Source organism: Gekko japonicus, unplaced genomic scaffold (assembly GCF_001447785.1).
Source record: "Gekko japonicus isolate JY-2015 unplaced genomic scaffold, Gekko_japonicus_V1.1 scaffold1417, whole genome shotgun sequence".
NCBI lineage: Eukaryota > Metazoa > Chordata > Lepidosauria > Squamata > Gekkonidae > Gekko > Gekko japonicus.
In genome coordinates, this window is record NW_015163645.1 from 178696 (window position 1) to 192292 (window position 13597).

Below are 13597 nucleotides of genomic sequence, written 5' to 3' on the forward strand. Positions count from 1 at the left end.
GGCCAGCGCATGCTCAGTGGCGGCTCCATCTTGGTGGAATGAGCTCCCAGAAGAAATCAGGGCCCTGCGGAACGTCTTACAATTCCTCAGGGCCTGTAAAACGGAGTTCTTCCGCCAGGCTTTTGCATAGGAGCCGCCACCGCTACTGTACCACCACCGAGCTGCCATCTTTGACGGTGGATTCTATCAGGATGTGAGCTGGCCCTGGAAAGATGACCAGACGACCTGAAGAACTGGTTATGAAAGTACGACAGTACCATCCGGAACTTATGTTGATGGGTTATGCTGGTTTGTGGAACCCCATCTTGGATTGATAAGAGATTATTATTTAGAGCACCGGCACTTTGTTTGTGATTGACTGTTTTATTCCATTTTTAGTAGTTGTATCATTGCATATGCCTCTTTGTTAGCCACCCTGAGCCTGTTCGGGGAGGGCGGGATATAAATTAAATAAATAATAATTTAAAAAATAACATGAACCAAGGTAATTTTGGGCCTAAAAATTTACTCTAAAAACAATCTATATTTCAATTAAATATCATTTGCCATATCCCCCCCCCAAGTGCACCTTGTAACAATGGAATAAGCGGAGAGCTGACCTAATATGCAAATGCAACATTCAAATACCATTTGCACAAAATGTGGCAACTCTGTCTCCACATATGACCGTATCCCGACGTCATGGGTGGCAAGCGCAGCTGAGTTCCCAAATCAAATCATTCAGATACCACTTGCACAAAATGTGGCAACTCTATCTGAGGTTTCAGATTCATGGCCTGCAAGAAGAAAGGAAGTAGTAGGCCATTCGTCTGATCTTCCCAGGGTTTTTTTGAGGACGGTTGTAATAAATATACATAAATACGTGACGTGCCCCGGCAAGTACTTGGAAGGGAGACCTCCAAAGGAATATCCGGTCCAGGACGCAGAGGCAGACATATCTAGCCACCCTTCTGAAAACGTCCAAGGCCCAGTAGGGGTTGCCAGAAGTCACCATGACTTCCAGGCATGTAGGCGTGCGTACACGTACACGTACACACACACACCAATGCTCCCTCTAAGCTGTGGAGTCTTGTGAGCAAACATTCTACTTGGTGAGCTACTGGCATTAAAGCTGTGAGCGGGCGATTTGGCTGCCACATAAATTAGTTTGCTCTGGAGATACCCCTCCTGAGCTAAGACCAAAAATCGTGTGAGCCTGAGGCTAAAAACCTGAGCTAGCTCACACTAACTCAGCTTAGAGGGAACACTCACACACACACACACACACACACACACAAATACTAAAAAAGATACGGGCAATGCAACCCAAACTGAATTCAAAGCACTGGTATATTTTCGAAACTAGATCCCTCGCAAGGTCATGTCCAATTGCATGGACAGGAAACACTTTCTTGGAAGTGGGGGGGGGGAAAGGTACTCACTGCAGAACCACGATAGTTTAAGGAATTAAAACAGTGCCTGCGCCGACACCTATGTAAAACCGGCAAAGTAAAGCTGGGTAGGATTGGGGCACAGGGCAATTTACACTTGCAAATACGAACAAACATTTCAGCAAAAGGCTTGCGAGACTAATTTGACCGCACGGTAGTCATTAGCAGAAGGAGCACCGGCCGCAACGCCGAGCACAGTGGCTCCTGTGCAAATGGTTAGAATTGCAAAATTACAGCACGCAATGTGACACAACAGGCAACCTCTGCTTTGGAAGGATTGCATACAAATTTAATTAGCTTTCATCTCCAGAGATTACAGTCCCCCTCCAGGTCATCACTGAGGTTACCGGTGGCGCAATAGGCAACTGCAGCTGCCTCCCCCACCGGACTCGGGACGGGCCCGCTTAGCTCTGCTTTCCAGCGCCACCGGAATAATTCATTCCGATGATAAAAGGAGGGTCACTGTGAGAAACAGTATTGGGTGCAACGCTGCACCGTGACAGATAACTTTGCCTTTCATGTGGCTAATATCTTAAAAACCGGCCGGCATTCAAAGAGCACTGCCTTTCAACGGACTTTCGATCTTCCCTTGGCCTCAGTCAGTAGGAAAATAATAACCGGCTCTCGCTAGGAGGAGACGGACACTCGGCACCCGGAGGACGGGGAGAATTGCCCACAAAGCATCGCCCTTCTGCCATCTCCACGTAGGGTGGTGTTCCCACGTCATGGGCGGCAAGATCGATTGAGTTTCCCTAATCAAATAATGACACGAGTTGTAAAAGATTGCGCCTCTTAACAACGGGCCGCGACGGCCGCGGGTTCCTTACGTCGCTCAGCTGCTTCGAGCGGCCTGGTGTGTTCGTGCTGGAGGGCTGCCGGTTCCCTGCCTTGAGAGCTGCGTCTCTTCTGGCTTGTTCCAGCAGGACTCTCGCCCGTTCTTTGAGTTCTTCCTGTCTTGATAACATTCGTTGCTTAAAGAACCAACAAACAAAAATACCAGCGTTAATGACAAACGAGCCCAAGAGGATCGTCGGTACGATAATAGAGTAACCCGCACTATCAGATGCTACACACTACTAAAGTATCGGGAGGATATCTTGGAGATTAGGGGTTGGGGCCTGGGGAGGGCGGGGTTTGGGGAAGGGACCCCAGCATGGTATAATGCCATATGGCCCCCCCTCCAAAGAGGCCATTTTCTCCCGGGGAACTGATCTCTGTAGTCTGGAGATCAGTTGCAATTCCGGGAGAACTCCAGGAGGGTGGCAACCCTAAACAATGGGGCTGGTTGGCCCTTAAAGCAATCCTGCCCAGCAGACATGCAGGACTGTTGCAGCGGTCCTCGGGAAGGGCAGGCTTTGCAGACAAAATGATACCCCTACCCAGACCAATTTCTATACCGAAAATACAGTTTCCAGCAACAGGAACACCATACCTCCTGTGCTCTACAATGCTGAATGTGACCATGCCGCAGAGGAAGCAATGCATCAATTTTTGCGCATTTCCTCCATCGAAGGGTATGCGGGGGCCATGGATCATGCCAGTCTAGCTCTTATTAAGATTTATATCTGCTTGCAGCCCTTTAGCAAAACTGGGGCAAAATAAGAAAAAACCTTTACATTTCCCACCATATATTTATAAGGCGCTTGCACCTTCAAAGCGCTGCTCCAGTGGTCGTTAATTGAGTTTTAAAGTCTCACTATTATGATCATCTTCCTGGGACGAGGAGGAAGAAGAAGAAGAAGAAGAAGAAGAAGAGATTGGATTTATACCCCGCCCTTCACTTGGAGTCTCAGAGCGGCTTACAAACGCCTTTCCCTTCCCCTCCCCACAACAGACACCCTGTGAGGTGGGTGGGGCTGAGAGAACTCTGACACAAACTGCTCTTTCAGGTACAGCTGTGCCAGAGCTTGTGACTGACCCAAGGTCACATCAGCAGGTGCAAGTGGAGGAGTGGGGAATCAAACCCGGTTCTCCCAGATTAGAGTCCACGCACTTAACCACTACACCAAACTGGCTCTACAAACAGTAGGGTTTCCAGTAGGGTAAATGAAGTGATGCTATGAAGAACCCCCGCAGAGCTCCCACAAAACCCCGCGTGAGAATTCGCCAGTGTCTGGCGGGCATGTGATCAGGTTAGGGGCTCAGTCCACTTCCCACATACATCTAGAAATATGCTCTGTGTGCCTGAGACGGCCAATGGTCATTATTCTAGAAGGACTGGTGAATGGGTGTCTTTAACAAACGTAGCATTATTTTGGAGAGATTAAAGAACTGCCCCAGCACAATGGTAAAGAGCATGAGCAATGAGCTGTATGCCCCCGGCTTAGGCTTCTGAGCAATCATACGCTTATTCGGTTGTCTTATGCAAACATCATATTTCAGCCTTAGCTGGCCATTTGCAGTATGGGCGTAGTGATAGTGGCCTGTTTTACTAAGTGGCTGTGAGGATTACTAAGAATGCTTGTCAGGAGTTTTGATAATTCAGGAGAAAGCATGACGACTGGACACGAAATGTTTCATATGCAATAGTGCTTGGATTTCGAAAAGGGGTGCGCGGGCATGTGCACGAATATGCCTTACGGTGCGTGAGTAAAAACACTCGGTTCTTTGGAATAAGCAGATTAGACAAAATAATTTGCTACTGCGGAAGAGACAGTCAAATGCGAAGAGAAAGGATCAGTGCTGTGATCACTCTGACAAAAAGGTGTTAGGAACGGCTTCTGATGCGTTATGTTCTTGAAATGTCTGATATATGCTACAAATCCCATCTCGGTCGAGCCATTCAATAAAAGATATGCACCACCATTTACAGTACAGTAAAAGGATTCAGATACGATGACAAACTGTGGTTTCTTGTTACAGAAATAAGCCTTGGAAATCCTCACTGCTCTCCCGCTCTTTTCCGGTCAGGAATTGAAAACATTCCGGTATGCAACAAACCACAGTTTGGCATTTCATACAAAATGAATAAAGTGGTGAACCACAGCTTGTTCTCTTGCATACAGACAATGGATTTGATCCAGTGGAAAATGTCTGGGGACTGGGTAGGCTTGCCGGCTCCCACCCCAGTGGGTGATCCCCTACCCCTGCTTGTTTCCTCCTGCTGCTCAGAGTGGCGGGAGAATAATTTAAAAAATGGTAGTTTGGCCAGCAACATGACATTACTTCTGGGGGGAAAAACAGGAAGTGACATCAGTCCTCTTTAGGAATCTTTGGAAGCAATTCCTAGAAAGGCATGGCATCACTTCTGGGTTTCCACGACAGTGATGTCACACTGTTGCTGACAGCCGCCCTACAGTGTCCCCGCCCCCAGTCTCCTGCTGGTTGCCTGGCAATCTGAGGATGGGGCAGGGAGTGATTTTTTGCTGATTCTACATTCGGTGGAGATTTGGGGCTGCACTGGAGAGGCAAGGGAGTCACACTGATGTGCTCTCATTCTGTTTTGGTGTGCGTGTGGGGGTCTCCTGTCACCAAGAAGCTACATTCGGTGGAGATTTGGGGCTGGACTGGAGAGGCAAGGGAGTCACACTGATGTGGCAATTTCCTACCGGATCCACCCCTGTCCTTGCTTTAGATTTGAATACAGGATACAAAGATGCGAAGGCATGGTGTAACGCCACATGCAGAGACATGAAGGCCTGGGGGGAAAATGGATGATTTTTTTTTCTTTTTAAAGTCTCAGGACTCCAAAGCTTTTCCTGTGGAAAAATCGGGAAATTTTGGGGAACACTGAATGACACGCCTCCCAAGAAATATTTTTTCATTCTGAATGAGTGAAATGCTTTTTAAGGCAAGGTTTTTCTCTCCCAAAATGTATAGTATTAATAAGTCTGGGTTATGGAAAAACTGGGAAACACACAACACTGGATGAGACTGCTACCCCCCCTTTAGAATAAATGAAATGAAATACACGGTTTTACTTAAAATGTGTAGTATGAACATTTTTATGTAAGACAATCCACAGCATTAGACAATGATAATCCCCCCATGTATCTTGCAGACATAAGGTTGCCAACCTCCAGGTGGGGCCTGGAGATCCCCCGCTATTAAAATTGTTCTCCAGACGACAGAGATCAGTTCCCCTGGAGAGAATGGGGGGGTTTTGGGGGGGGGGCTCCTATGGCATTGTAACCTGAAGTCCCTCCCCTCCCTAAACTCCGCCCTTCCCAGGCTCCACCCTCCAAATCAGCAGGTATCTCCCTACCCAGTTCTGGCAGCCCTATGCAGACATATAACAACGGTTTCATTTTTTAATTTAACTGTAAATAACTTTCCCAAAAATTAATATGCTGTCACATCTTTAATAACAGTAGATTATTAAAGAGTTGTTTTCAATGTTATAAGGTTTAGCTCGAATATCCAAAATGCAGGTAGTCCTGCTTATTGTTTCTGTCCAAATAATACACTTTCTTTTGCGTGCTATGGTATTTTCTTTTTGACCTTGACCTTTTTTTTTTTTTGCATCTCAGAAGGCAGAAATTAAAAATACACGTCCCTACGGTAGCAGAGAGAGCAGCATCCCGCCGTTCCCACAAGCGGGCCTCGGGGCAGGACAACAATAAATTACAATAATTAAAACAGCTAAAGAAATAAATACCAGAACAATAAAACAGTTAAAAGGTAGGAATTTGCAAAAGATTACATGTTTAGTGGTCTTAATAGCTGAGAGCGATTGGGCCACAGATCTTATTAGTGACAGTTTTCCCTCTAAGCTGAGTTAGTGTGAGCTAGCTCACAGTTTTGTAGCCTCCGCCTCACACACTTTTGCCTTAGCTCAGGAAGGAGGGCTCCAGAGCAAACTAATTTATAAAGTAGCCAAATCACTGGCTCACAGTTTTAATGCCAGTCGCTCACAAAGCAGAATTTTTGCTCACAAGACTCCACAGCTTAGAGGGAGCACTGGTGGCAGTATAACATTACCAGATTGCAGCAGGGAGGCCAACCGGTGGACGCCCACTGCCTCAGCAGAAGGCCTGGCGGAAAAGCTCCATTTTGTAGGCCCTGCAAAACTGTAGTAAGTCCCGCAGGGCCCTGCTCTCGATCTGGAGCGTGTTCCGCCAGGGCGAGGCTACAGCGGAGAAAGCCCTGGCCCTGGTAGGGGCTAAGCGGACAAAATTATGTATTATGAATGTTCTGCTGTTAAATCAGTAAAAGATTTCCATTTCCACTATTTCCCACCCACTCAAAAAACAACAAACCCACAGTTTTTTCTTTCCGTGGCTTCAAAATTTCTATACAATGTCATCTCTAAGCACACATTAGGCTGCAAGGGAAGTTATACTGCAATATTCTGAAAAGCTACTTTCTTACCTGTGCAGTTTTCGAGGCCTGATCAATCTGATTTATAGTTGTTTTGGTATCAATCTCTGACTCAGTCTCCATCTTCCTCTGAGAGATCTGGGTCTTTTTATCAACTTCTGCATCTTTACTATAGGAGTATCCAGGCTTATCTCCTGTGTCTAAACTCGCTTTTTCAAAATGTGGTTTTGAATTAGATTTTACGTCCTCTTTAAGGCTGGGGTGTCCCTGTTTTCCTAGTGCAGAATTAACAGTACTCTCTGAATGCTGGCGCCCTTGCCGCTCAGTGTCCTCACGCAAAGTCAACGGAGACATGTCTCTCTTTGGACTGCTGTCTTGGGCCAAATCGCTTAGATCTAAAGTGTCTGCCTTGAGCAACTTCTTCCTTCCCAACTGAGGCTGCGCTTGTACCGTGCTACTTTTCCCAGCTTCCTCAAATCCGGAAGTCCTTCCCAAACTCTGTTGGGTTTTGTGTGGATCTACATCACCCATAGTCCTGTGAGAGGAAGGGGGCGCCACACTTGGGGTAAGGTACACTTCTGGGGCCTGGCGATCGCCTTCTGACTCCCCACCTCGATCGTCGTTTATAAATACCGATTCTTCCAGAAGAACAAGGTCCACCAAGCTCTCTTCAGGTGGTTGTACTTCTGGCTCCCGCTTCAAGTCATTGAGTTCCGCGTAGAACTTCTCCTGGTCAACGGAGCTGTTAGGGTCCGTCTCGTAGTTGCCCACTTTGTACGTGCTTTTGCTGCTGTTCTCCTCAATCTGAACCACGTTGAGCTCTTGACCGCTGAAATGGGCCCGTATTTGATACAGATAGGTCATGACAGTCAGCTTGTCAGGGATCGCTAACAAAACCATGTCGGAAGGTTCGAGCAGTCGGGATATTCCTAAACTGGCAAATCCATCATAGGCCTTAAAAAAGAAACAAAGAGCAGAGACAGTGTTTTTGTGGTGAAGGTACTGCTATTCTACACAAAATAAAGTAGCAAGCCAGCAGAGATACTGTCATACGCAGAAATACATCATGTAACATTTGCTGGGAGCGCAAAACTCAGCTTTGTTATAAATCAATGGAAAATTTTCAGTCTGCCCCGAATCCAGAAAAAACGGATAGCCACCACTGTTGGCCACTATGAAAAGTGTCAATCAAGCTGTTTGTTAGGGCACCATCCTAAAAACAAAACGAAAAGGGGAATATTTATTACAAATTAAGTATATTTATTCTTTTTTAAAAAATTATATGTGCGTGTATGTGTGTGTGCATGTGAGTGTGTGTGCACCTGGAAGTCATGGCGACCTCTGGTTGACCGTGTGTGCACCTGAACAAATTTAGAGTCCCGTGACTGACCCCACTGGGGGGCTGGAGGATATTCAGAGAGGTGGCTGAATAAAGCTTGCCCCCGCCTCCGATATTTCAAGGAGGTCCCCCATTCAAGAACTTGCCAGAGTCGACCCTGCTTAGCTTCCGAGATCTGATGAGATTGGGCTTGCCTGGGCTATCCAGGTCATGGTAATTAAGTACATTTACAAAACAGCCGGGGAAAATGGACTACATCGTTTAATTAGTTTGTGTTCTCATCATCCACCCAGTTATACTTCTTTTAATGGATTCAGAAAGTGCTTTTGGAGGGTCAAATGAGGTCCCTACTTGTGTCCTTTACAGTAGTAAAGCCAGTCTCCAACACTGCACCAGAAACGACTGTTTCTTTGCCACATTTTTACTATACCTGTCAAAAAAACGCTCATTGGCTATCAAAGTGGCTTACGGAAGTGGAGCCGTGACTCACGAACGCTCATACCCTACCAAAATTTTTGTTAGTCTTTAAGGTGCTACTAGATTCTTGCTCTTTTCTACAGCAATTAAAAACAAACACAAATATTAACACAAAAGGTGTGGTATAGCGACTAGAGGGCCGGAGTAGAATTCGGGACACTCGGCTAAGTCCCCAGTATACCGTCCGATTGCATTGCTTTTATATTCTGTAATAATCTGCCTTCAGCCTCAGCGAGAAAGGGAAATCAATCAATTTTTTAAAAATGAAGCAAATAAAACAATTGTGCCATGAAACTTGCTGGATAACCTTGGGATAGCTACTCTCTCTCAGATTCACCCCACATCACTGGTTTGCTGGGAGGGTAAAATGGGAACTGGGTGAGACAAAAATGCAGCTTGGATCCATTACAGTATAATGTTGGCAAAATCTGAATCCAGGTTACGTCGGACGTGACCACGTGTGACCAAGACTGGGTTACGCGGAGAAGACGAAAGGTTGTGGAGACAAGATCAAAGTCATCTACACCTACATCCTACTTTTTTGTCTTTCGCATAAATGAAGGCATGCCAACCCCACCTATGAGAACCAAGAACACGATGACCTCGGCAGTACTGTTGCGGAAAGAGTCGAATGGGACCCCTGCCTGTGGTTTAGGGTGGACCAGAGCCACCAAATGAGAAGGGAGCGCTCACTGGAGAAGACCCTTATGCTGGGAAAATTCAAAGGTCAAAGAAGAAGGGGTCGGCAAAGGATGAGGTGGCTGGACAGTGTTATCAATGTAACAAATATGAAATTGAGTAAACTCCAGAGGACGACGGAGGACCTGGCGTGATGTGGTCCATGGGGTCGCGAAGAGTCGGACTCGACTGTGCGACTGAACGACGACGACAACAGGGCAAGGCAGTACAGTATATCTCTGTGCAAAGCAACACACAGTATGCCCCTCTGTACGTTTGATATCCAAGATCCCACTCTACACACATCTTGTGCTTATAATTAAATTATTAAGGGGAAAGAGGATGATCACAAGAGACCTACTGATTCCGTTTCTCTCTCTCTCATAGTTAATGTAGGCTGGCGGTGGAAAGGGCCGTCAAGTCGCAGCCGACTTACGGTGACCCCGTAGGGTTTTCAAGGCAAGGGAAGTTCAGAGGTGGTTTGCCGCTGCTTTCCTCTGTGTAGGAACCCTGGACTTCCTTGGTGGTCCCCCATCCAAGTAGCCTCTTAGGGACCAACCATATTTTCAGGTCGAAGCTCTCTTCGTCAAGTATGTTAGAATGGGGATCTCTTGAGTCCTTGTATCCCACTCAGAGATCTCCATTCCTATTTGTATCTGAGGAAGGGAGCTTTGACGCTCAAAAGCCCATACCCTGAAGATCTTGTTGATCTCGAAGGTGTCACTGGACTAAATCCAGCTGTTTTACTTCAGACCAAGACAGCTACCATCTGAAACTATCTTCATGGAAGGATATGTTAGGGTTGCCAACTCTACTTTGGAAAATTCCTCAAGACTTGGAGGTGGAGCTCGGGGACAGTGGAGGAGGAGGAGATTGGATTCATACCCCACCCTTCACTCGGAGTCTCAGAGTGGTTTACAAACTCCTTTCCCTCCCCCTCCCCACAACAGACACCCTTGTAAGGTAGGTGGGACTAAGAGAGCTCTTTCGAGAACTGCTCATGAAGAAAAAGACGAGATTGGATTTACCCTGCCCTTCACTCGGAGTCTCAGAGCAGTTTACAAACTCCTTTCCCTTCCCCTCCCCACAACAGACACCCTGTGAGGTAGGTGGGGGCTGAGAGAGCTCTTCCCAGAACTGCTCATGAAGAAGAAGAAGAGTTTGGATTTATACCCCGCTCTTTAACCGGAGTCTCAGAGCAGTTTACAAACTCCTTTTTCTTCCCCTCCCCACAACAGACACCCTGTGAGGTAGGTGGGGCTGGGAGAGCTCTTTCGAGGACTGCCCTTGAGAGAGAAGATCTGAGAAAACTTGTGACTGACCCAAGGTCACGCCAGCAGCTGCATGTGGAGAAGTGGGGAATCAAACCTGGTTCTCCCAGATTAGAGTCATTCGCTCTTAACCACAAACTGACTCTCAGTATCTCAGGAGAGTATCATGTTATAGAGTCCACCCTCCAAAGAGGCCATTTTCTGCAGGGGAACTGATCTCTTTAGTCTAGAGCCTAGTTCATTTTGGAATTTTAAATTTGTGATCAGCTTTCTACTAGGCAGGGAATTGCAGGGATTTGTTTCGGCTTGAAAGTGTAGTTTGATGCCAGAAAAATGAAGTACCCTAGACCAGCTGATAGGTTCCTTGCTGTTTATCTCTACAGAGAGAGATCATGTTCTGTCTATATAATAACCACCTCGTTTCTTGCTTTGCAAGCAGAGGATCCACTGATCACCTGAAGAAACTCTTAAGAAGTATTCCTAAGTAAAGCACCTCTTCTCGTGCTATCCCTTTAAAGAATGTGCTTGGAGCATCAGGTTTTTCTAGTTTGGGAAAATCACAGCGGTTTCTCAATTTACAATTAATTATTACTATCCCAAGACAAGTCCTGAAAAACAATACTGGGTTTCAAGGAAGCCTTTTAAAGGCAACTCTGGGCATTTTAATGCTTGGGGTGACATTTAAAAACACACACGAAACCCTCATGTTGTCGTTTTTGTGGCTGTCTTTTCTTTTTGACGAATATTCTTTGGAGAAGAGCTGTTGTGAATGGTTAAAATAAGAGTTAGAAACTGGATTAAAAGCACCAGTGAGAAATCTAGTGTGGAAACCCCTGAAAATACTTTCTGTGATGATTAACAGTGATCTTTCCTTCCTCTTTCGGCTGGTCACTTCACAGGAAGGTGAAGGGGGAGAGACAATACCTGTGAATATATTCTTCTGTAAAAGCCTGTTAAGAGGCTGAATGTAATTGGAATATTTATATGTATGTGCATGCATATTTTAGATAGCGTATTATGAGATTCGAGATTAGACGCAACCCCACCCCACCCACTTTTCCGAAAAGATATACAGCAGAGATTACTAAAACCAGACACAGATCGGAATATCTATTGTCAGTGGAGACGCCAACGAGAAGTAGTTCAATGTGGTCCCGTGAACCACAGTGTTATTTATTTAGGCATTTATTTTATTTATTTAGGCATTTTTACCCCGCCCTCCCTGCAAGCGGGCTCAGGGCGGCTTACAAGGGGCAAGAGCCCATGCATAAAACCCAGTAAGACAATAAAATCATAAATAATAACAGTAATAACAACAATAAAGTGCTTTCTGTGAACAAGATGGTCTTGAGTGGTTATGATGGCATCCTCAAATCAACCTCCTTGGGGTACCACTGTCCAGTAGATTGTTCATGCCAGTCCCATGTTGTCAATGCCGCACCAATTTATGGCTGAGCTTCCAAGGGCGATCCCTAATCCCAGTGGTACTACCACCATTGGTGGTGGTGGCAGCGGCGGCCCCTATGCGAAAGCCTGGCGGAAGAGCTCTGTCTTGCAGGCCCTGCGGAACTGCATAAGGTCCCGCAGGGCCCTGATCTCCTCCTGTTAGAAGCTAAAATGACTAAATGGAGGGTATTGTACTTTGTCCACATTAAGAGAAGGGCAAGACTCATTGCAAAAGACAATAATGCTAGGAAAAGTTGAAGGCAGCGATAAAAGAGGAAGAACCAACAGAAGATGGGTTGACTCTACGGAGGAAGCCACGGCCCCCAGTTTGTAAGACCCAAGCAACGATAGGATGTTATGGAAGTCATTCATTCGTCGGGTTACTGTGAGTCGGAAGCAAACTGATGGCACACAACACGGGCATCTGTCATAGTTTACGAGATATGTTGAAGAAGAAATAAAAGCACACTCAAAAGACAAGAGATCAGGAAACTGGACCCAAACCATAGAGATGGAAGGGTGTGCATGCAAGCCCATCCAATCTGTGGCAAGTGCCGAAGAAGTAAGTCAGAGACGACGTCAGCTGGTAAGGGTTCTGCCCCCAGAAGATTAAGACCACAGCAGCACTGCATATCCTGTGGCATCGTCAGGGATCTCAACCTTGAGGGCAACTGGGTTTCTGGAAGTCTTGGTGTTCCAACCACTAGACATTATAATGCCCTGAATAAGCTGAATGGGTGTTCATCCTAAAATAGGCTTCGAAGAAACAAAAGCCCTGAGATGTTAAACCTACAGCTCAAGTCTAAAGAGCAGATTTGCACTTGTAATCAGTGTCCTTTTACAGTTACTAAAACTGTATGGACAGCTTCAAGAGGGAATGGAAGGCTTAAAGAGGGGATTGGATAAACAATATGGAGCAGAGGTCCATCCGTGGCTATGAGCCACAAGGTATAGATAGGGACTCTCAGGCTGGGGCAAGTGGTGCTCTGTATTCTTAGTGCTTGGGGGGGGGTCAACAGTGGAAGGGCTTCTGGTGTCCTGGCCCCACTGGTGGACCTCCTGATGGCACCTGGTCTTTTTGGCCAGTGTGTGACATAGAGTGTTGGACTGGATGGGCCATTGACCTGATCTAACATTGGCTTCTCTTATGTTCTTATAGATAGGAACTCTCAGTCTGGGGCAAGTGATGCTCTGTATTCTTGGTGCTGGGGGGGGGGGGAAATGTGTAAACATTGATTGTGATGTCCTGACAATGCTCCATGTAATAATAACTGTGTGCCATCAAGTTGCATCACTGCAACCCCCAGACCATGGGACTTTCAAGGCAAGAGATGAGCAGAGGTGGTTGGCCATTGCCTGCCTCTGCATAGCCATCCCAGATTTCCTTGGTGGTCTCCTACCCAAGTACTTACTAGGGCTGACCCTGCTTAATGCCCAAGGTCTGATGAGACAGGGCTAGAAAGGGCTACCATACTCAGTTGTTAGAAAACAAGAAAGGCAAATGTTCTCTCTAGATGGTTGCTTGACTTTTAAAATAATATGCTTAAGCCTGCTGGCAGTGATTATGTATTGTACTAACAATCTGAAGAAGAGGAAAAGAAAGGCTACGTGGAGTTTCCGTTGCTGGTGTCAGTTCCTACGCAAGCTCCCTTCTCAGAACGTAGTTGCACAGGAACCTTTTCATAATTACTGCCTCA

General features: G+C 46.3%; 1 protein-coding gene across 3 annotated transcripts in view; it reads right to left on the reverse strand.

Moving 5' to 3' along the window:
- EHBP1 (EH domain binding protein 1) overlaps positions 1-13597 on the reverse strand; it is a 421934-nt gene that overhangs the window by 139975 nt on the left and 268362 nt on the right. For all 3 annotated transcript variants that reach the window (XM_015407634.1, XM_015407633.1, XM_015407632.1), the window contains 2 exons: positions 6741-7643; positions 2258-2401 (listed from right to left, as the gene is read on the reverse strand). In XM_015407634.1, the coding sequence (XP_015263120.1) occupies positions 2258-2401; positions 6741-7643 (1047 nt within the window). The remainder of the gene's footprint in view (positions 1-2257; positions 2402-6740; positions 7644-13597) is intronic.